Source organism: Tribolium castaneum, chromosome 1 (genome assembly GCF_031307605.1).
Source record: "Tribolium castaneum strain GA2 chromosome 1, icTriCast1.1, whole genome shotgun sequence".
Classification (NCBI taxonomy): Eukaryota; Metazoa; Arthropoda; class Insecta; order Coleoptera; family Tenebrionidae; genus Tribolium; species Tribolium castaneum.
The window spans coordinates 32,560,408-32,585,796 of record NC_087394.1 but is presented as its reverse complement, the minus strand read 5'-3'; the positions used below and the strand labels follow the sequence as shown (position 1 = coordinate 32,585,796).

The following is a 25,389-nucleotide window of genomic DNA, read 5'->3' as shown; positions in this document are numbered from 1 at the left end:
CGGCGTGCTGGGGGAATGAAAACCAACAGCTTAATGTTAAACATTTTATTTCTTTGTCTGAATGTGTCAAATACAGTGATATAATATTGTTAGATTAAATCCACATCCACATTTATAGTTAAGTAAAAAATATTACATACGAAACAATAACCGAAAATATTATGTTTAAAATGAATCGTAATAATTACACACATAGTTCGATGATTATACTATTGTACAACCCTACAACAAACATCTATACATTTGAAATTAGCGTAAATTCCTCCGCAGTTGGCTCTGCGGTGGTATTTACATTCTTTACGTAATGAGGGTGGTCAGTTGAAGGGATGAGAAGGATCAGTTTTGTGATTTTATTGGCAGTGGGCCGTAGAGGGTTAATGGTTGAGAGTGGTCTTTATAGGTGTAGACTATATTGCGCTAAAACAACCCAAGAGTGGGTCTTGCAAAATAGTCCACAGCCATAAGTGGGGCGAAACGAAGGACTATAATTAGGATGAATGAATTACTTAGATGCTATAATATCGAAAATGATTTTATCCTAGTTGTCCACACTCTTCTACTGCCTGTTGCGACGAGTGGCTGAAAAAGCGGATTGTCTAATTAATGCAATGATCTCACGAGGAGTAAACAACAGACATAGAGACATTAAGAATGCTGTTGATGGGATGAGACGAGCAAATTAGGGTGACTCAAAAACTTAAACGCAATAAACGCGACTTCAAAGTAAAACACTTGGTTAATAATTCGCTGGATTTAAGCAGATTAGAGGAAATTCTGGCGAATCGCGCGTGTCGGCTGTCTCCCCATGAATCCATCCATCATGCGGTGCAGCGAAACACGAAAAATACATAAATAGCTTCAGCAACTTTTTAAAATAAAGTGAATAATGTATGAGCAGATATAAAAGCGGCTAAACTAAACGGAAATCTCAAACTAAATAAAATGGAGATGAAGATGGTCGATACTGTTACCTTTACCTTTCGTTGGTTTGACGCTTTTAGGTTTACATTTTTTTGTGATTTGCCGGTTCTGTTCGCAACTTGCGTCACTGTTGGGCTTCAGTTTGTCGTTTCGCGTCATCAAACTTTGAGCATTACAGTCGCCCCAGGTCCCTTTTTCGTATCGACACGCTGAAAGATTTAACACTTAAATATTACTGCTGGGGCAATTTTGCCAAAGAAAAAGATTTATCGCGGTTATAGCAGCCAGAGGTGAAAATGGACAATTTTTTCGACCGCAAATCTACCTTTTATCACTTACAAAGCGCTGGAACTTCCTTTCAGCACGCGAAATGGACAGCGCAGGACTTTATTTCGCTGTTAACGAACGATTTTCTCTTTCGGTATCATTATTAAGACGAGATTTTTTGTGCCCCCAGTGCTCATAATAGACTATTCACGATGATGATGATTTAGTGGAACAGTGGCAGAGTTTTACTCTCTTGACAAGAAAGGATTATCACTATTATCATTATCACCATAGATGCCACTGTATATTTAATTAAGACAAAACTACGGAGAACTATAACTTAGGAGACGAATCGAGATACAAAATCGCAGAATATTCTGTACCTAAACATATAGTACGTTAGAGTAAAAATGAGGGCGCTTCAAACGTTTCGTTACCAAATCGTTTTAAATTCATTTAAATTCAACCAATTTACTAATTACTTGGTAAAAATGCAGAAATGTTGCACTGAAAAAAACTGACGACTAAAATTTTCATGAGAAACATGAGAAAAAATTCGTTTTATTTTCCCGATGGTCAAGTAACAGGAAATTAATTTATAGCTAAACCCTTGAAGATAAAAATATGGTGTCGGGACTTTTTTATAGGAAATTTAAGAGTTTTTATCAGCTTTTTTTACCTAAGTTTTACCATTTTCCAGATATTTAAGATTTTTTGGATTGTCTTTTAAAAAATCGGGAACTCTTTTAGTTTTAGAGATTTTATTTGTACGTCGTTACATATCCTAACCTTTGGATATCCGTAGACAAAACTAAACCGCAACACAAGATACATTCTACATTTTTATCGGTTTTCAAGTATTGATTTTTCCGTCCAGTTTGGTTTATGATCGGAGACAAATACGCGATATAAAAATGAGTGATTCGAGCTTTTTGAAAAATTCGTCGCAGGTGTAAACGACTTTCGGCAGAGGTGGAATCAATAATAATTAAATGACTAAATTAAAAGTGGGACAATGGCTGCAAATTAATAAAGTTTCTACTTTTCATTTTTCAGTGAATTTAGATTGCCCGCGGGTAAGAGAATAGGTTTTTTATGTACATAAAAATTTTGCTACGGAACGAAGCCTCCAAACAAATTTATCGCTATCTGGGGTGAGCGCAAAATCTGAGTTAATCACAAAGATTGCCCAGATTTATAGATGTTATGGCAATAAGAAAGAAAATCAATAAGCAGGTGCGTTTATAAAATCCGCCCTAGAAAAGAACGCAAAAGATCAAAGAGACATTTGGACGTTTTTCCTGTTTTCGTAAACGTTATTGAATATCGTAGATTTTCTTTCATTATAGGTAACATGCGGAAACGCGCAGCCCCTAGGAAGAAACTTATTCTGCTACAACTTCGCCGCTTATATTACACGAAATTGCTTTTATATTAAACGTAAATGTAAAATTAAATTATTGCACATACGGCGAAGATCCTTCATTAAAAGGAGCTCAGCACGTGCCGTAAATCGTACTCCGGAATTAGCAGTATTTAACATACATTGTCGAATAGATTAGTTCTGTGTTACGACCCTTTGGGAGAATTCGCCCTATTAAAATTTCGGGTCAAACACCCTTGCCTCGTGAAATTTTTGTGGTAAATAGGCCGGTAACGGCGTTTGAATGGCAAATTTCAACAGCAGGGGAGTATTCGTTACCAAATCGAATAAAATTTAATTAACGAGAAGCATTTAAGAGTTTGGAAGCGAGGCTTACAAAATTTATCTTCAACATGACTTATCTCTGTCGACACGGAACAAATTAAAATTTATTCGCAAATGCGACGTGACCATCCGATGAACTATTCTTCCAACGAAATTTCATTTCACTTACTTTGGATTCATTTTATCGCCAGCTGCTGTTGTTTTCACGTTTGTGAGCAGACGGCCCCAAATCTTATTGTTACGTTTACTTCTTAAAACATTCTCATAAAAAGTATTAAAAAAATTATTACGCCCTTTTTAGAAGAAATTTAGGAATACAGTATAAACAAAAAAGTATACAGGTGTCCCATTATTGACCTTTAAATGTTAGAAAATTAATTTTTACGAAAGCCGTACAAACTATCCCCCTGACTGACCTTAAATATACAAGTTGAAACAGCCTGTACGTATATAAAACGAAGAAAAAGCATAAATAATCATATCATATTATCAAATGAAGATAAGAAGAAAAATCTGTTTTGAAATAAAAAATAAACACAGCTGAGTCAAGATTTAAGTAGGAACAACGAAACAAATTACGAAAAAATTGCATAATAGAAAGAATGAAGGAGAAAAGTTAAGAAAGTGAAACAGCGAGATGATCGCCTGGAGAAAAAAGACAAAACCCTTTGAAAACTGTTTATTTTATCTTAAAATTCGAGTTAATTTGCCTAACAATATTTTAAGCCATTAATGACAGAAAAATGTTTCTATATTTTATCGAAGCAGTTTCCCGTGGGGTAATAAATTGCACGGAGTCTCGTAATTTAAAAGTTCGTGGTATTTCCCTTTCAGTTAAAACAAAATAAAGCTGAAATAAAAATTGCGCCGCAAATGCAGCTCTTTCTAGGTTAAAAATAACATAAAACGTTTTAATGTTCAATTTTGTTTCCAATAAAAAAGACAGTTACAACTCTTAAAGTTTCATAGTGGACCGTACTTTATTTTGCAAATCACACACTCATAAAACCTAAATTTTGAGTAAGTTTTTACCTCGAAAAACGGGCTTTTGTGAGATTTAATTGCCAGATTGAAGCTTTTTATTTGAAATAAAAGAGGGATTGGGTGAGTAATTTAAAATTGCGAAATAAGAAAAAATGTTAACGAAATAGAGCACTAACCTCGTTTATGAGATAAAAGTTATCTCGAGAATTATTCGATTGAGTTATAAAAGTGTTATTTTCTAGGATAATGAACCAAAATAAGAGATAAATTTTCTTCGACCGTCACTTGACAGTTTTATCGGGGGAGTCTTGGTGTTATTTTTAGAAAAGGGGAAACTAATGGACTAAAAACACCCCTTGAAGTTATCAGCAAATAAAAATAACATTCTTAGCCGGGATTTGGCTTATGAGTAAATCGAATATTGATTCAATGTTTAGCGTCAAAATTGACAATAAAAAAGCTAGCTCTCTAGGCCAGGAAAAAGTTTTATTGCTAATTTTATGGCTTGATGCGATCCTCAAAGAAACTAAAATTCTGTCATGCAAATTGAAGCCATTAATAAGCTTTCGTAGTTAGCGAGACATTACTTCCTTTTTGGAATAATTGGTTTAGTGTGTTTTTCGACGGTTTTGCTTGTGATAAACAACAAAGTTATAATAGAACATAAGGTAATATCGGTGGCAGACTGTTATCCCTTCGGTATCCCTAAACTTTGATTACCGCATCATGGATTTAGATCGGATGCTATAAAGTAAAAAGCATCATAAATTTGAATATCGACAGATTCTTTCAACAGCGAGCCATAGACTGGGCTTGGGTTTTATTTTTAGGGAAAAATGCCGCCGCATATATACCGAGATTTAGCGTTTAACATAATATATAAAACATAAACTTTAATGTTATTTAAAACGTTTCCAAATTTATAAATGAAATTTTTTTGCGAAACTAAATGTTCTCTGGACATGATCCCAGTCGCTCATTAATATTGAGCAAGTCGTTTGAGGGTCAGAAAAAATATTTTCTTTGAATGGAACAAAAATACGCACATCTGTTAAAAGGCCGCAAAAAGTTGCTCCTCGTTACCGTCTTAGGTGTTTGTATAATTTGAAGTTGTAGATAAAAGATATTCAGCGCACGATCTTAACAGCGATTGAAAACGACATACCTAGAATTATTCGCCTTAAAGGCGTAATTACCTTTCTTGCATTTCTTCTGAATGGTTTTCGTGGATTCGCATGTGGTCTGGTTGCCTTTCTTTAATGTCAACGTTCGCGAACGCATGTTGGTCTTCAAGTCACATTCCGACCATGCTCCTTTGCCGTATCTGCATTCTTCTGAAAGCCAAAACAGAATAACAGTCGTGATAAACAATACAATACGCTCCACACTGTACTAATCAACGATAAAATGTTATTAATTTAACAAACGCCGGGCGCATAAGCCGTCTGTTTAGATTATTCAAAGTCAGTTTATGGGTTGCGTAAAATATGATGAAACATAAAATGGAAAATTAATGATGGACCTATTTAGAATATGTGTTCCACCTGCAAGGTGGGTCTGTTCCAGAATTCGGCGTTTGCTGTTAAATACTTAATTAATTTCTCTATGCATCTGAATTTTTTCAGAATTTTTCTACAGTTCCTCGTAATAAATAAAGTTTTCAATTTTATTCTAAAGCGACGCCTGAATGATGTATTGTGAATAAAAGACATAAACAAATGTTTAATTATTTTTTCGGGGCTAGCACCAATTTATTTACATATTTTTTGCACCAAACAACTTTTAAGTGTTGTTAATTAATTAAATAATTTGGGTTAGAAGGAGTTGTAGAAATATTCTAAAAAAAATCACATGCATAGTTACTAAATTTTGAGATAACTATTTTAGATAAATTAGTTAATCAAAGTATAGTTAAAGCCATTATTCAGGCTCTAAGTCTAATAAGTCTCTCTTAACGGACAGCTCCTATAAGCGGACTCTTATCTTAAACGGATCTCCTTTAAGCGGACAACTTGCCATACGCGCGTTAATTTTTTTTGCAAGAAATAATTGATTGATATTAATTATTATCATGCAACTAGTACTTCTTTAATATTTTTTTTTAGTTTGTGCCTATGCATCTCCGTTAATCGGACTGTCAGTGTCCGCTCATAGGAGATTTGAATGTATACCGTTTTTGATGCTGGTATAAAACAGTCCTTTGTATTTATGAGAGTTTTTAAAATAAATCTTTAGTTCTAAAACAGGCTCCAACAGTGTGTCTGTTAACATGAATAAAGAATTTACATTTCAGCCCATCACATATTTGCATAAATTAAACTTGATGAGAAAAGTTTTTAAACGTCCCTTATATACTGCGATTTGTTATTTCCTCATGGCCCAACATTCATTATTTAACTTTTTGAAACGTTAATAATGTTGAAGAGCAATTGAAGGATTTTTGCGAATAAAATAAAATACGTGATAAAAATGACTTCTTTGTATGCGGATTTCGATATGTATGCTAAGTGAGTTTTCTTTTTGACTTTGCCAATAACAACAGATCGTTACAAAAATCGTTATGTTGGCTTTACTGTGCCCAAACGTTGTATTGTTATTGGAAGTCGCTTTGGAATAAACAAGTTCAAAACATGTTTCTACTTATATTAGCTTTCGAAAAAGGCTAGATTTTCCTGAATGCACGCGCATTGTCTCAACGACATATTGCCTCAAGTGTGCTGTAACTGTGCTAACTGCTGTAATAATCTCTCTCCGCACTAGTGCATTTTAAAAATTATTTTAAGTTATCAGCAACTGGCAACAGATAATGTGACCCAAAGCGTGATTTTAATTATGTAATTATGCGTTCGGAGATGCAGAAAATAGAAAGATTAATTGGTCAAATTTCAATTACAATACATTACTATTACATAATTTTTAGGTACACCCAACTGAATAAAAAATAGAATTTGTAACCTACGTACGTCTAATTTCAAAACTTTCGTGATTCATGTTTGAATGTTTTTACAATTTGAAGGCCTGTTCATCGGATTTTTAAACTAGCAACAGACTAAATACCCTTTTTTGTTTTTAAAAGATTTCAATAAAATAAGAACAAGAAAAATAAACCCAATAACAAGTTTCAGATTTGAATCAGTCCATCATTTGCTCTAGGCATTATGTAATAAATATTTAATATCAGGGCTGTATCACTCTCTGAAAACAACATATCAGTACAAATTTATAAATACACTACACGTTCAAAAATAAGTTTGGTAACAAAGTTCTTGTTTTTTCAATCCAACCAAGATAATCAGCTGTTAGTGTAGTGATTTAAGATGGATAAAATAATATAAAACAGTAATTAGTTCAGCTGTTTATGTAGTTTTAATGATGTTGAAAAGTAAATATTTACTTAATAAACCTAATTCCAAATATTTAACATATTTTTAGATTTCATTTCAATTTGAATGTGTGATATTACTTGTGTAAAAATGCTTGTAAGTTAATCCAAAAACACTTCCGAAACTTGTAAAGATATAAACTACAAACTACTATGTAGCATATGTTACCACTTGGAATAATTAGTAGCGAGTGCTATGGCAGTCGGAATTAATTTTGATGGTTATTAGAATACATAAATAATATCCTTGTATGCTGTTATCACTGCATAATTGGTGCAAAACTGACACACGTGCATCTTAACACTGATAATTAGTGGGTTGCAGTTGCAGTGAAACGAAACGTTAATTAAAAATGATGATTTCTCGGAGCCAGCGATTTTCTATATCGGCAAAACCGCGCTTTATTAAGACATTTGCAAATAGAGCTCGTAGGTCGGCCCAAGTTGGGCTTAGATTTATAGTATCGTCCTACGTTTAGGAAAATAGATTACAATCTGCGCGGTGCACGAAAGACGAATTATTACAGAGCAACTCCGAGGATGTGTTCTAGCACGGAGATAATTAATTACAAACGAATCTCTGCACATAATCATTAAAATTCACTTTGTTTTTCTGCGTGAAAACGCCTTTTTCAATTTGATTTATGGCGTTAGAGCGCAATTCGCTAAGTTTGCTGCAATTTCAGGCGCGCGATGAAAAAGCTCAGATGGTGGAGAGGAAAATAAAATATACTAGTTTGGAGTACTGGAATAAAAATAAAATGGTTTTTATTTCCCCTGAAATTTTGTTCCGCGTTAATTAAATTGTTTCACCTAATTAAATCTGATAGGCGGGGACGCTCTGATGATCTGTTGTGTTGGGGCAGAAAATTCCACCTTTAATTAGCATTTAATGCGAATAAACGTATTCAGTTTGGCGAACTTGTTCGGAAATAAAAATGATATTTTGCTGAAAATCGTGTTAGAGTCTCTTTCTGCTTGATATTGAACGGACGTAGTAGTAATGGGCGTAGGGCGTGTTTGCCATAAATCCACGAGGCTCGCTCTAGCAGCTCAAAACAGCAATAATGTACTCTAAAAGTCGTGAATTTTATCTGAAGATAACCGCCCAAGATTGCAGTAGTAACATAAGATTACTGCTTGTAACGAGTTCGCTCTCTTCCTCTCGCAGATAGGAAACTGATCAATTTCCCAATTTGTGAAGCTCACTTGCAATAATTTGTTTTGTTGGTTGTTAAATAGTTTGCTGTAATCTTGAACTATTCTGTAACGCCTGGAACCGGAACGAGGAAACGACAAAGCTAACTGCATTTTAATTACAGTGGAATTATCCTCTGTGACGCTGACAAACCAAAGGGGAAAGAGATAGGGAAACGCAAAGTGTTACAACGCAATTTGCATAGTAACAATTTTTATCCACAACAATCCCTCAACGCTTAGGGGTAACATGATGGATGTTGCCTAAATATTAAGCAGCAGGAACGTTAAACAAATACCTTGAATTCGCTATTTTGTAAAAAACTTTAGAATGCAAATTGTAACAGGCGCATAAATCCCGCCTGTGCGCTATTAGGACTATTATCCAACAACAATATTTTATCTTGGCAAAAGTTTGAAAGTGCCAATTTCAAGAAGGATAATAAGGAATTTATAATTCAAGAGACACAACTTCCATTTCTTTTAAATCTAAAATTAATAGCAGTCTAAAAGCTCCTTATACATAACCAACACTCTTGCCAGTTAAAATAGATTTTGGGCTTAATGTGTATTTTAAGTGGCAAAGTAAAGTACTCGCATGCTTCTTCGGAACTTGGGGTTATTATATCAAAAACCAACGCAAGATTAATTTTTGAAACACACACATTGTAACTCGAAAGCTATTCAAGTGATTAACATTGTTTGAATTAGCTTATCGTATTTTAATATCATGCATAATCTGAACAGGTAAACAAAATTATTTGTTTAAAAAAGCTGCAACGTGGAAAATATTAAATTAAACATTGTGTTAGAAAACACAAAACAAAACATTAAAAATGTGTGTGCACAGAAGTATTCTAATTAATCCATTGCCTCTAATTACGGTGTGTAATTAGTGGTCGTATGAATAATACCTCTTGTCTAGTTAAACTATAATTAGTTACATCCATCACTTAGCGTTTGCGGTAGTAATTTGGGTTATGAGCTTATAAAAATGTCCATTTACTTGAAATAACAGTCTCATAAATACTTAAGCAACAAACCTTTAAATTCCACATCGTTAAACAATTTTTTTATTTTAGTAGCTAGAAACCTACAAGAGGTACAATACCGAGTGTCCATTATTAAATCAAAATTATTAATTTTGATCGATTTGCGAATTTGAGAAATTACATGTGTTTTAATACAGGAATAGAGTGTATAATCTTATTCAAGAAATGTACAGGCTGTCCCAACAATCCGAAAAAGCTCCATAACTTGTTTATTATTAGAGATGTTGCCTTTTTTTAGATATAGCTGCGTTTTCGCCGTGTGCATACAGCGTGTCTCAATATAAAAAATTATGTTATGTTTTTTCAAATAGAACGCCCTATTTTTTTCATTTTTGGTTGTAATTTTTCACACTGATGTTTTTAAAATATGTTTAAGATAAATTGTTATTGGTCAGTTTTGCTTAGTTTTTGAAATAATTATTTTTTTGACGAAATTACGATTGAAAAAAATACGTAAAAACAAACATTTAAAAAATAGGACATTCACCGCTTTAAGGAAGATAATTCAAAATCAAGAAGATAAAAAGTAAACTTAAAAATCTTAAATGGAACACCCTATTTTTTATTCGCATCTAAACAACTTTTAAACTGACTCTCTAAAAACATCAACAGTTAAATGTTTTTTGCTGATTACTATTTCTACTGTTTGTATTACTTTGTATTTCAAAAAATTAATATAATTTTATAATAAATTTTATAATTTTATCGTGGTTCAATTTCTCAAAACTTTTTCATTTATTCGTATCATCCTTGTTTAATTTCTGCCGAATAATTAGTAATATGATGTCAAACCTTGCATTAATAATCAATAATAATTAAAGCCTCCAGGCTAGAGTTGCAAAGCTCGATTATTAACGGTACATTTGATCTCGTTAAATTGATAATCAAGAAATGGTAAATATGAGATAACCAGATTTTTTTGAAAGCATTTCGAATTAAATAGAATTATTCCATTTCCAATCTATAAAATCGACGGCCACATTCCATTATTTTTTCCTTTTTAAACAGCAATTTTCTCATGCCGTAAAATTGTGGCATGGGTCCTGCTATATATTTTGAAAACAAATGTCCTTTGACCAAAATTCATCTCGCATTTTCATCACATTTTTTTTGATAATCGTTCTCCAACTAACGCATTGACCTCCAAAATGCAGTTGCAATGTTGTTCTTTTCTTGAAAGATTTGAAACGGGATATGGAATTCCATCAGTTTGCTGCTCGGATATTTAGTAATTCAGATAAAGCAGAACTTTGCACAGTTCAGTCCTAAACACATTCTTGTCTAAATTGGATGTACGCAATAACGTTTTTGTACAATTTTAGCTTAGATTAGTTCAAAGAATCACTTTTTGCATATGTAAGCTCCGCACATATTCCTGCTTAACTTGCAGTATCCTGGTTTTAATTAAATATCCACTTTGACGTAGGAACAATTTTTCGTGTGAAAAAAACATTTACATAGCTGACCCTCGATTGAGTAGCAATTTGTGGACATAAATGAAACAATAAAACGAAGGATGTATGCTTTCTTTGTATCCTCTCGGGACATTATCCTGCAACATAAGCACTCCTAATAGCACTCAGTAGGGCTTTATGTGTTATTCCAAAAACTCCCCTTGCATAACCACAGTTCCGGTTCTCGTCGTTGGTCAAAACTATGTATAAATTTCTTAGTGTTCGTGACACATGAGACTGCAACTTCATAAACTGGCTTGTTGGGGATGAAAAGCGCACTGAAGCGTACTCATTGTTAGTAAAGTTGAAGTATGCACAAGCAACAATAAAAAACACTCGGGACAGCCATTTAATTGGCGTTTAAATAATATTATTTACATTGTGAGTGGCAAAATAGCTAAACAACAGGAGTTGCAAACTTGTTCCAACTTTTGTGCCATTAGTCAAATTGGGTTGACATTATAGTTTCGAGGCTCGTAATAACGGAAATGTAAACACTTTCATCTCCCTGTACGCAAAATATTCGAAACACATCAAGTTTAATTAACCGACGTAAGTTAAAGTCGCCCTCTGTAAAAATGTACGTAAGGGTTAAGAAACAAAATTTTTGATTTATGACGAACCAATTTTTTATCACTCTGTTTAAAAAGTAATTTGCAGACGTGCTGACAATGCAGAGGGGAAATGTGGCCGTCCGTGCAATAACAAATAACCAGCCCTGCAACCGTGCGATTTTCAATCTAATTATATGAATGAAAAATCAATGTTTCATGTGATTAAACACTGTTCCGTGACCGTAAATTGTTTCATGTTTGAAGTTGAAATTTTAGCTTTAATTATTATGCATCTGTTTTTGCATAAAATACGCACATACATTTGGTAAGGGAAGTGGCACCCTTGATAAAATTTATAAATATTCAATCTGCGGCGTGAGCGAAGCTCAGCCAAACGATTTATCAGGACAAAGTACAAGATAGTATCTAACCTGACATTGCATTCTTGATGGTCCCTTAAACCTTCGTTCGGATGTTTGATTACAGCGCCCTAGTTCCATCATACGGTAAATTGCAAAAGAAAACAATTTCGGGAGAGGATTTTTCGGCCTTTTACCAATCGGATTTATCTCGTATCGTTTTTATTAGTTGCTTTTCCTATTTATTCACCGATTCGGCAATTTAGCAACGCAGCTGGAATCCCCGGTGACAACAAACTGTGATAAATAACGCATATGTATCGGTTGAATTGCTGTTCTGGATATCCTGTAATTGTCTTCATTTCATTTTGCTTCCTTTTCCGTTCAGCAGGAGGAGTATTGTGTTATTTTTGAATCATAGCCAACAATGGCCCGTTCGTTTCGACGTGTTTGTTGGGGCGCTTTTTGCCAATTATTATTTAATCAAAAAGTTAAATGTTGCTGTCATGCATATGCAAGACGAAATGCGTTGCGTTGACAGTTTTATCACAGCGCGAAAGCAATTAAAAACCGCGGCGAAGGGATGTGATTATTTCAAAACAAACAAAAATTGCACATTTACACACATAAATATGCATACATCCAAACGCTAAATGGACTTTTGCCATCCAGAAATTGAAAAAAAAAAAGAAACGAAACAAACTGGGCACTCCTTTCATATGATAAAATATAAATAAAAGTATAAAACATGTCCCTAAAGATTTTTTTATTGGTTTAGGGGTTACTATTAAAAAAATAAAAATCAAAAAAATCGGTTTTGCACCTTTAGTTTTACAGATTAAAAAAATAGTAAACAGCTTTTTTGATGATTTATAATAAGCAAAATAAAAGGATCTAAAGCTTAAATAGTTTGGAAATAAATGGTAAACACCCTGTAGTAACTCAGATCCATAAGTCTGTTAGACTTTGTTTAACACGTACGTGAAAAAAAATCACTGTTTCCATTTTTTATTAATTTTTAAAACTAAAGGTGTAAAAGGCATTCTGATGGGAACAAAAAATAGCATGCCATTAAAAAAAACATTATGCTGATGTTATACTTTTTATGGGCTACTCTGTACAATCAAAAATATTTTCCTGAAATGTGTCCTAGAGTATAAATAACATCTACAAAATATCAAAACTCTAACTTTAATAATAACTGAGCTACAGAAGACGGGAGCTGGACTGGACCATAAATAATAAACAATGTTGAGTTTAAAGTAACGCATAAAATATGTACATGTCTTTGTTATGGCTTATTTTTTTAGATAAATCCTTGAAAAGGACGATTCTATTTTTTATAATGTGGCTTATATGACATTTGGCCACTATTTTAAAATTTGTGACGTCATTTTTAATTTTTTTAAATTACAGCCGACATTATTTCTGTTAACTATTTATGATTTTTTTAATTTTTTAAAATATCAACCGGCATTTCTGTTAACTTCCATGCTAGCATACTCCATTAACTTTTTGGTAAGTAAAAAGTAATGAAATAAAGTAAAAAAACACATAAAATAAAAAGTTAAAAACGTAATGAGTAATTTTACACAAGGGCATTATTTTTCTAATCTGTTTTTATTTAAAGGGAAGATTGCTTTTTATTTATTTTTGTTATGTTTAGGTTTCATATAAAATGGATGCATGCCAATTATTAAAAAAAATAAGGCAATAGTAAAAAGATAAAGAGCGTTGTGTTGTACTATCAAAGAAAAATATTTTTTTCTCTTTTTTAAATTTTTAATTCAAATAATTTATAATTTAAACATAACTGTTACGATGGTGTCAAAACATAGAATGTTCGAGAATTTTTCTGAAAAATTATCCTTAACAAACAAATGAATTTAATGTGTCACTTTTTTTTCTGTGTATATTTTCTGGTAAAAACGGTTATACCTTTTACAAGGTGACTTCACGACTATCAGACATTATTCAGAGTATTAATATTTTTGTTGATCTAAATTTAATACTTTTGTACCCAACAGATATCGTTATTGATTTTAAGAATAGAAGTTAAGGTATTTTAATAATTACTATTAATTATAGCGTAATGGTCTTAATGTTTGGATGAAAAAGCAAGAAATGGTAATAAAGAAAACTTTTCACTTTTTATAGAAACTACAGTAATGTGCTTAACTACTTTGTTTCATAGTTAACGGCACCCAAGCGAATAAACTTTTTATTTACAGTTTTATTATAAACCGTCCTGAAGATTATTCAAAAAATGGGAAACAACTCAAAACAAAATTAACATAAATCGATGTTATATTTAGTGCTAAAAGAGTTTTGTGAGACAGTTTTATGGATTAAATGGAGCAAATTTATGGAATTACAATGTCTGAGCTTTATGATAGAAATTTCGCATTGAGAGGGTTTGCAACCTAGACCTTTGGGCATTCTAATAACGCGCCGTATTAAACAATTTGTTAACAAGCTCAGTTACGGCAAGTGAGGTGAAACAGCGAAATAAACAACTTGGTCGTCGAGTACTAAACGTTGCACTTTTGGTGGATGCGCCGGGTCAGAATATTATACACAAGAAATAATTTCACAATATGAAATATTTGCTTCCATCGACCGATAACAGTTACAAAAATAGCCTCATCTTCCGGACCACTTATCACGTCCGACGCAAACTCGAAACAATAAACACAACACAGAGTCATGTAATTAATTACCAATATTTGTCGGGTTAATTTCATAAATAACGTTAATGTTTATGGGAGATAAGATTAAATGGAGAATAAAAACGGTTATCTGGAGGCAGGCTTACCACGATTCTTGGCTCCTCGTTCACTTCTGATAAGCACTTCATGGTCGTCTTCCTCCCATATCTCTCCGTCTGCCACTGCCAGAGTTATCAATACGACGGCTAATACGCATAATGCTAACCACTTCATCTGGAAAATCAAAAGATGAGTTACAAACGTATTAATTAACGGCCCGTGCATGTGAGGGATCCGCTTTTCCGTTTGTTGTTTCTGTAAAAGCCTCAATTCAATCTCGGCAGGTTAATTGGCCGCCATTCAACAAACAAAAGTAATCCGGAAACAATATGTGCTTTATGAAGCCGGAATTTTGGGAAAATCGCTTCGGAAAACATTTTTCAGTTTGTAGTAGTTTTGTTTTCGCTAAATTTAATAAGTGAGCGGCTCCGCCCGAAATAGAGACGTGGTGTTATGGCCATTAGTCTTGTTGCAAATGTTGCAGCACTGGCGAGATGAAACAATCTTTTATTTGTGTCTGTACTCTTGGCAGTAAATTCGGACATGTCTTTCGATCCGAGTGCACAATTTCCTCGATCATTAATCTGCCGAAAATAATTGAAATATCCACCTGAACGCCCGGGTATATTTCGTATAAATTAGCAGCAAAGTTCATTTTTTGCTTCATCAATAACTCAGCTGCTACCCAATTACAGCCATATCTACGAGCGGCCTAATTTATTTCAGTGGAACGCGGCTGGAACAGCATGTAAAACAGTTCATTTGCGGATGCGGTATATTTCAGAAGTACTTACAAGAGCTCAGCAATGCTAGCTAATAAATATGCCTTGTTTTTACTATATTTCGCTTCCAAGCAATTTGCGTACATTATACAACCGGGCTTCGCTAAAATTTTTAATAAAAAATCGATGGGAAAAGGGCGCGCTTAACACCTGAGCCGGATTTTCTAGTCACTTGCAGGGAAAAGAATTAAAGCATCGGAGAAATTCTTAAAAATATTTCGCACTTAATGAGGTGTGTGATGTAACAGCATTTTCTACTTAACAGGCCTGTCTTGTAAAAATCTGGTAATACCAACAAAGCAGCTATTTACACAGGGCTTTCTTAGCCACTTAATTAAAAAGTACACCAAAAAAGCTTTCAGAAAATTTTCAACAAGTAAGAGGTTCTCATTACTTAATTATTCACGATGTGGACAGAGGGCTCATTAAAATGAAATTAAAAGTGTCACAAAACGTTATAATCTTACTTTGCACCAAAGGCGACACCCACTGCTTGGATAACTTCTCGTCTTATTACACGAATAGAGTTTGTAAGAATTTTTTATTTTTTTTTATACAAAATACATTACTCCTTGCTACCATGCGCATTTTTGTAAAAATTTAAAACTTGCCTATTTCTTAATCAAAAATAAATTTGTTTCATTTTGCCGGTGGTCAAGTATTGGAAAGTTAATTTATACCTGAACCGTTGAAGATAGAAATATGGTGTCGCGAATTTTTTTGTAGAAAATTTAATTCTCCACAACTTTCCTCCTAACATTTTTCTTATATCTTTAAGCGTATTCGCAGCGTCTTGAAAAATACGGGACGAAGTTTTAAATTTGAAATATTTTTTTTCTCATATAGCTTATAAAAATTTTACTCGTCAGTAAAGTGGTGAGTTGGTTAAAACGATTTGGCACTGAGACAGTATAACGCTTGAAGCGCCCTCATTTTTACTCCGCCGTACTATTTTTTTGGGTTCTGAAAATCTCGAGATTTCGTCTCCTAAGTTACAGTCCTCCGTATACCAACATAATTTCAAAGTCACAAGAATTAAATGAATGTATGGTAGCGCATAAAAATGGCTTTTTCGCGTTGAAATATTGCAATGTTCCACAAGCAATAAATCAATATTTTCCAGTTCGGCTAAATCACCATCAAAACATAATTTTTATTAGTTGAAATTGATGTCTAGTAATTACCATTTATTTGAAAACATTAGTAACAAAATTCAAAAAAATTGCCCCAATAAATTTGAACGTGTAATTGCAATTTTGCAACAAAAAATAGCTAAAACCTAATAAATAATAAATTAGCATCATTTAATGTGATCAGCTGGAGTTTGTTTCCCGATATTTGAAACTTTAATGTATTGAATCAATTTTAATTATTGTGAACAATATTCCGTCGCTGTTTTATACAGTTAATGGCGCCCTCACCAAATCCATTTCCATTTTAAATTAAGGCAGCCTCATAATTTCTCATTAGGAAGTAAAATTTCATTAGCAAATACCGGTAATGTACACACAGAGACAAATTTTTCCATACGAACGCGCCGTGATAAAAAATATTCCAAAAACGAAGCCAGTCTGAAAATAACTCGCATTGGCAAACTGTTGATAAAATTGTTATTTTACTGACGTCAAGTTGATTGCGGAGTTAATTAGAGTTCATTTCCTAAATATTAAGAGTCGGAGCTGAAGGCGTGACGCCGTCACTAACTGAATTTATTTTAATTGGTAAATCGAACTAATAATCTATTTCGTCGTCCTTACTAACTTGAATAATAAGAAACAATAATTAAGTTGTGAGTAACGGCGCCTTTGAACTTTTGTGACTGCTGTGTACTTAATTTGCCTCTGCAACAGCTTGGAAATTTAGCATATATTCTGCAAGGTGTCTACTTCTCTAATAACATTAACAGTTTGAGTAAATTTCAGCAACTGATTACATCCGGCTCTTGTTAAGTAGCTGCGGGATTTCGGCTAATACCGGCCTTCCCTTGAATCGGTTTTCCTGATAGAGAAAAACTTGAGCGTATAAAGGTAGAGCTTGTAATAAATTGCCCAAATTTTTATCATTTAACTTTGGGAATGTACCCACCTACACGAACGTGCCTAGGCCTTAATATACAGGGCCAACGTTAGATGATTGCCAATTATGACAACAAGAATTATGACCCTTCAAAATCAAGCTATTTATTAAAAGTTGTGCCAGATTTATGGTCTTGTGTCCGTCCAAGCCACATTTTTCCCAAATCTATTGGAAAAATGACCACCTGGCACCGCACATATCTGCGTTTCCGGAATATATTGCGGTATTAAAGAATTTTTAAAAAGTAATAAACCGGAGGATTCGTCTTGAACTTGAATTTCATATTTAAAATCAGTGGCAATATTGGCACTTAATATAGACGGAAATTGCGAATAAATATCATTGTGATATAAAAATGGAAACTTAAGTTTGGTATTTTAGATAAAAGGGTAGTAAAAAGCTCCTTTAAAACTTTACTCTTTAATGCAATGTCGAAAAATGTCATACAATTTATATGCTCTTATCCAATTTTACGTTTATTGCTGCCGAGGTGTATCACAGTTCAGAATTAATGTCGTCGGAGAATAAGTGTAATACCTGCGGAAAATTTACTAAAGTGACTTTGGTTTCTACAAGTAACGTAAAAATTGTCATTTTATTGTTTCGTTTTTAATCAAAATAAATCAAGTTGAAGATTTTTTTATAAAATACGGTGTCCTGGCGTACGTGATTGATTGCTTCATTTATCATCTTCAGACAATTCAGAATTTAATAAATCCATCATTTTAAATAATGTAATGTATTACAAATAATTCATCTCAGGTGTCAGTTACTTTTAAAAAGCAGCAAATTCTCAAACAAGACTAATCATTTTATCAATGCAAGCATTTACAAGTGACAAAGTGGCATTACATTATTGTGTAATAGTGTTTTTTTACGAAAACCTTAAGCAAATTTCTACAACATTTTTCTTATTGTGGTAAGAGGGAAAAAAATCTTCAACGTCTTGTACAGTTTTCAGAATAACTTAAGTCAAAAGTATTACAGCTCGTACAGGAGGAAAATAATCAGCAAATAGATGACGAGTATTTTCGTTATTTAATTCCATTTCATTTTTATACTTAATTATAAAAAGAAACGTTTTTTTATTTTATAATTTTAATGGAAAAATTTAAAACAGATAGTTCGTGTTTATGAGGACTGGCCATGCAAATAATAACAACATGAATTTTTTTGACAAAATAAAACAGACCAAAAGTTATCCACACACCAAAAGCCTATCTATCAAAATGTTTATAACATTGGATTAATTAAGCAATTAAAGTTAATACAGGAATAGTTATCTGCTGTTTTAAAAAATAAACAAGTAATCAATATCATAATTTAAAAAGTTTCATTTTGTATTTTTCCTTAGATTCATAAATGAGAAAAACAAATGGAGACTAACTTTTATTGCAACAGCTTAATAAGAGAAAAAGCTGATTGAAGTCATACTTTCAAACTAGTCGTAATACATTTTTTAATAATATTGAAATAATAATCAAACCAACTTTTAGTTGGAAAACTTCAAGCTTCGACCAGATAATTATCGAGAGTTCAAATTTACCTATAAAATCAAATACGATCCAGCAAATTTACGTTAGAGCAGTTATAAGTAAACCACAAACCTCAAGGCAGTTTCGAACATCAGTTTTGTTTAACTAACAAAAAGTTAAGGACATATGAAGTAACACAGTTAATTTAACCAAACAAAACTGTGCCAAATGAGCCATTTTATTGACAATGCACTACAAAGTAATGGGTTTCTCTTTTCAAAACCATATCAGGCCGATTTGTTACAGATCTTTTTTCGCGTGACATAATGGCGGTAATCTTCTTACATCCTGAAATAAGTGAATCCTTTCTTACGCGTCTTTAATCTTGGATGAAATTGGAAACTTTTATTGGCTTGTTAGGAATATGAAAAATGTCCTTTGTAACGTTCGTTCGAATAATCCGAGGCCATTTTTAAAAACCCCAATCATTTATGTATGACTTAGATCCAGTTACAGTTCTTAACAAAGCCAGTGTTTCCGACAAAATAATTCTCCAACTAACATCATTAGTGGCGGAGCCAAATAATTGGAATTCTTCAGAAGGCCAATAGCTTGTTCTTTTTGTAATAAATACCACCAACCTCATCAAATCCTACATAAAGTCTATGCGCAAAGCGCGGTTGCAGAATGTTCTATCTAACTTTTGGATCAATCTAAAGTTATAGATGAGCAAAACGTGATTTAGGTTGCTCGTTGGTTTTAAGACGTGTATGCGGTCCTCCGTCAACTTTGTTACTAAATGTGGAGATCCCAAGTTAGTAATGCACACCTGACAACTTTTTAAACAAATCATGGAAATGCGAGTTAAATCTTCAAAGTTACATTAATTATTATCAATTAAACGAGAAATGAAAAATTGAGCCTCCACCTGTCCGGTTGCTGCACGAGTTGTTTGACTTGAAAGCTACAGTCAATATTTATTGTTTGTTGATATGCAGTCTCAAAGTCGAATGTTATCGGAAGTTATCGGTAGACGTGGAAAAAATGTGAATGAAATGTAAAAGAAAAATGTAATATAGTCTTCCCCGCTAATACAAATTCAAATATCATTTGTCGCTGTCGAACGCAACTGTGCATACCTAAGGTCTTCTGAATATTTACAGATGACGATTCGCTACTAACTAGGGCACCATATTTCATTTCAAATCGCAAATTAATGATTACGAAATTAATTCAGAAAATTTATATTAAAACTTCATTCTCAGAATAACTTGCAAAGTTGCTGCAGCTTTCATCTTCACAAACATTCAAACAAGTTTAAGTAAATGTTATTTGTTTTATGCATGGATGCAGCTTGTTTACACACAAAACCGTATTAAAGGCGGTTCAATCGAAATTAAACCAGAAATGTAATAATTACGCCGGCGATACTTAATCATTGTCGAACGAACAATTAATTAGTGAAAGACACCCTAAACGAAAAACAGTTTTGTTTGCCCTTCAAATCTAATTAAAAACCACAACATATACGCTACCAATAATGATTTCCGATTAATTTGCGGATTTCAAAACAAAATAGGAGCCACAAATACAAAGCGGTTTTTCATATTTTGAATAATGCAAAACCAAACCAAATGAAAACCAGAAGTTTTTTAATTGGGAGGTTTATATTAAAATGTACGAATAGTATATAAACATTCCATTTTGAAATATAATCACTAAAAGCTTTTATTCTGTGGTATAAAATTACAAAATTAATCCTCGCATGGTGATCTCACAAATGTTGCACTAATTTCTACAATTTTTGTCTACCGGCATACCTTTAAAAATTGTACTATAATTTTTGGCAAACTTGACTGGCTACAGGGTGATTCGTTCAAGTGCAACCCAAAATACGTAATAAAAAATTATAATATAAGTGGACTAACAAGCCGAATTATTAATTTTTGTGAACCAAATAATTTATCAATGATTACTTAGTGCTTTATTGATGGTCATTCGCCCTGTATATTCATCTTGTGTATTAATAAAGTTATCGTACGTGTGTAAACATTGTATAGGGTGAACTAGACTTATCACCTGATACTGCGTTTGATTTTTTTTATTATTTTTTTTAAATAATATAATGATTATTAATAATGAATGAATTAATAATCAAAACTGTGGATGCAAAGCAGTTGTGTATTTAGTTTTGTAACAGTTACAGTTACAAACTAACCCTGTATATTTTTTAACAACAGAAAATTGTGTTTCGTTGTGTCTTAATTTTAAAAGTGTGCTTTAAAGTATCTTATGATCTTTTTAAAATGGTTTCGGAACCAAATTTTATTGTGCGAATTTGCAGCTGGGGTGAGTTCGGTGTGATATATGATTCAAATAATTCTGATAAAAGTAAAGCGTTCGATATTGAGGTGAAACGGACCAAGTAAGTGCGAACGCTCGTAATATTAAAATTTCGATATTAAATTTAAAAATTCTCGAGTCTGCTTTAACATTTTGGTGTAACTTTGGCAGACATTTAATTATGTAAAATCTTAAAATAAAAATTTATCCCAGAGGAGGTTATTTCATTATAAATTTCGACATTATCTCTCGTGGAGCGATTTTAAATCAATTTGGAACGAAACCTGCAACTCGCATCAAACAATTACCTTGCAAAAGCTCGCATCACCAACAAAATCATGTTTGTAAACTAATAATTTTTGATTATTCCCTGCTCTGGTTTCACAAAGATAAAGGCTGTGAATACAATTCTAATTAAAAAAAATAGCGACATTCGCTGTTTTCAACCGTATAATGCAAAACAATAGCTTTTGCTGGTTTTAGAAGTAAAATAAACAGAAGGGATTTGTTGCAAGTGTTGGCGGACACAACAATTGAACAAATCATTTGTGTAATTAATTGTATTTGTGCTTTCCAATAATAAATCAGTTCGATTTGTTGTAATCTGGACGTTGATGTTGACCCAAAATGGCCAACAGCGAGCTTTTTGCAAACATGAAGCTCGAGAAAACGCTCGGTATTAATGTGATACAGTGGAGTCCGTTATAACGAACTAGATTTGATTTAAAATGTAATGCAATTTTCCGTTTATAACAAACTTTTTACCGAATTTTGAGAAAAATTAAAAAAGTTATAACTTAAAAAATATTAAAAAGTTGGCAATTTTTTAACGCCAATCGATTCTAAATAAGCTTACATTAAATTAAGTCTTTTTTTAAATAGTTTTGCCACAATCGACGTTTGAAGGGTAGGTGTAATCCTTTTAAGCATTATGATTGAAAAACACCTTTGATTATTATGATTTTATTTTTCTTAAAAAAATGTCATTATTTTTCAATTAGTAGTTTTCGAGAAAGTTGCAAATAAATGCAAAAGAGAAAAATATATAACTTAAAAACATTTGTTGAGGAATTGGCAATTTTATTTTATTTAATCCAGTTTTTCGTTTAATACTTTGCAAGAAAATTACAAACTAAAGCAAAAATTGAAATAAAATTTATAACTTAAAAACTATTGAGAATTTATAACTTTTCTCGACGCCAGTCCATTTTCTGGATTATTTTACATTAGCCTGCATTAAAATAATTGCACTTTTTCAAACAGTTTTACCATCATTGACGTTTGAAAATTGAGTATGTGAATATTTCAACATTTTTTCGATATCCAACGGACAATATATCTCGGCAAATAATAGACGTACCCTATCAAGTATTGGAAAGCTTTTAAATAATATATTTTTCTATAAAAATCATTGTTCTTCAATCAAAAACTGCAAACAAATGCAAAAATTAGAAAAATACATAATTTTTTATGGCAAGATTTGTTTTTCTGGGGATGTTTTTTATTTTTATATATAATGTAAAAACTATTCTTGAGGAATGGATAATTTTATTATCGTTAAAAACCTTTTTTGGTGGTCTATTTTTTCAAAAAAAATCCATGTTTTTCGATTAATAGTTTGCGAGAAAATTGCAAACTAAAACAAAAATTGAAATAAAATTTATAACTTAAAAACCATTGAGAATTTAGCACTTTTCTCGACGCCAATCGACTTTTTTGCATTATTTTACAACATCCTGCATTAAAATAGTTGTACCTACTTATTGAAATAGTTCTGCCGTAATCGTTTGAAAAGTGAGTGAATATTTCAATATTTTCTTGATATTCATCGTTTAATAACACCGCAAATAATAGACGAAGCTTTTTTAATAATCTATTTTTCCATAAAAAAACAGTTCTCCAATTAACAGTTTTCGAGAAAACTGCAAACAAACACAAAGTGCTACTGGAAGTGCAGCTGCAAACAAACGCAAACAAAGTATATATTTTTTATGGCAGGACTTTTTTTTCTAAGACTATTAACTCAGTGTAATAGATGAACTAAGCTCAGAGATCAGCATTGTTTGAAATTTTTGTTGGTGCCAAATTTATTCGCGGACCAAAACCCTCTATATCTCGAAAAATATAAATATTCGGATAAAGCAAGTTGAGTTATTTTTTTACTTTTCACTTTTAAGTTCTACTGTCACCCCTTAACATTAGGATTTATGTTTTCCATAAATGTAAAGTAAAAATATCTATAAGGAACTGATTTTGAATTTTCGTTCGTTCGTTATAACCGGCCACCACTGTATATTCAGTCGAGCCTCCCTTGAGGATTTGGGATTAAAAAAAACAGTTTTGTTTAAACCTCGACCAAACAATGGCGTATTGAGGCTCGTTGAGTGATTAGCATTGCCGAGGCCGTAGATTACCGTTGAAGGGGTTGTTGTTTAGCCGAAATAACGGGGGTGGCACTCACCTCAAAGGTGCTGGAAGACCGTTAGACCGTCGAAATGTGCAAGAAACACCACAAGTCACTGGAGCGCCGACTGAAGCAAACGAAGATGAGATGAGAGTGGGTACTGAGTCCGCGATCGTGTTGAGAGAGCGGAGCACAGAAGAGACGTCTATTGATCACTGTACAGGCGAGAACAGCGGGCGGGGATCCAGGATATGCCGCCGCCGCCGCCGCCCGCCCCTCTGCGCGCGACAGCCTCCAGGAGCGACTGAAGCTGCCTCAAAATGTTGCGATCATGCCGAAGATCTTGTCGACATTGAGTATTGTTTTGCGGTTGCACGGCCTTTATGCTCTCGGACCGGAGAGTGATTGTCTCGCCAGCTGAAAGCTCGCTGCTGGTATTCGGAGAAGCTTATCAATTATTGTTGTTCGACTTAAGTTTTCACCAAAGATTTTTACAGTTTCATGCACGCGCTCGCTAATATTTTACAAGCACAGGTAGACCAAAGAGGTGCTTGCCTTATTTATGACTTTCGGCTTCGAGAAAGCTTAGAAGACGTTATTTATTTTTTGCTACTACATTTATTATGGTTTTGCTTTTATTGGCGAGTTTACACCGGCGTTTAATGAAATATTGCTTACGAAAAATAAAATTAAGAGCTGTCGGGAAGTGTCTGAGCAATTAATAACTTCAATACCCCCTTAAACGGTCTTAGTTTCAAGGAGAACCAATAAAAGGGGTGGCCTAAGAGATTTTGTTTGTTTTAAATTTGAAGCAATTTATACTTATATATTTTTTTATTTATATCTGTATTTCTTCCTATATGATCCAGATATAAAATAGTGTAAATAGTTTTTTGAAAGATGCTTTGCTACTAGTAAGGGGTAAAGTAGTGGGGCTGCGTTCCATATTATACTAAAAAAAACTGTGTAAAGTAGCGAGCTTTTGAACGCATTTTAGGCCAATTTCGGCGATTTTTCGACATTTTTTGGTAAAATTTCTCGAAATAAATATCTCACTCAAAAAAGCTAAATCATTGAGAACTGACTGAAGTAAATAGTTTATAATAAATAAATCATAAAAAATAAATATGTATGTGGATGTAGGTAAGCTAAAAAGTATGGACACGGTTACCTAAATATTTTATTAAAACTTATTAAAATTTGGTATGTGTTTTAAACTATTTAAATTTTTCAATAAGGCTAACTTGATTTTTTTAATCGGGTCAGTTTAATATTTTTAAGAAGAGATTTTTTTTTCTGAGTAGTGTCGAAAAAATATCGAACTAATAAAATTTGGTTAGTCTCGGAAATGTAGTCTTTATCTAACATTGGCTCTGTGCGCCTGCAGTTTGGCAGAAAAATAAAAAGTTAATAATAATTATTAAAGTAACACTTTTAACTCAAAATAACATATTTTAATAAAAAAAAATTAGCCGTAACTATTCTTATTAGCGGACCTGTATAAAGAGTTGGGCAAAATTATAAAGCCATACGTTTTTTGGCTAACTATTCACTTTATGAAATTTAATACATTGCTAAAAATGTGATCATTTTGGAAATTTTTTTTTTTAATTCTTTCCAGTTTTCGAGTTATGCCATTTTTAATGGTATCCGTCTACGACAA

The 25,389-nt window shown here is 32.8% G+C and overlaps 1 protein-coding gene and 1 long non-coding RNA gene across 8 annotated transcripts in view; one reads left to right on the top strand and one right to left on the bottom strand.

Moving 5' to 3' along the window:
* The window catches only part of LOC103313821 (uncharacterized), a 42,881-nt gene that overhangs the window by 867 nt on the left and 16,625 nt on the right, over window positions 1–25,389 (top strand). The gene's annotated exons all lie outside the window — the stretch shown is intronic.
* Window positions 31–24,089, bottom strand: miple1 (midkine and pleiotrophin 1). 3 transcript variants are annotated; one of them, XM_008198031.3, is made up of 5 exons: window positions 23,784–24,089; window positions 14,694–14,820; window positions 5,077–5,211; window positions 972–1,130; window positions 31–579 (listed from the first exon to the last, which is right to left on the bottom strand). In XM_008198031.3, the coding sequence occupies exons 2-5, from the start codon at window positions 14,818–14,820 to the stop codon at window positions 557–559; spliced, it is 444 nt and encodes a 147-aa protein (XP_008196253.1). In that variant the 5' UTR covers window positions 23,784–24,089; the 3' UTR covers window positions 31–556. The 3 variants fall into 3 exon arrangements, with proteins under 3 accessions (XP_008196253.1, XP_008196247.1, XP_971390.1); XM_008198025.3 differs by having other exon boundaries at window positions 5,077–5,214; window positions 23,784–24,085; XM_966297.5 differs by having other exon boundaries at window positions 978–1,130; window positions 5,077–5,214; window positions 23,784–24,084.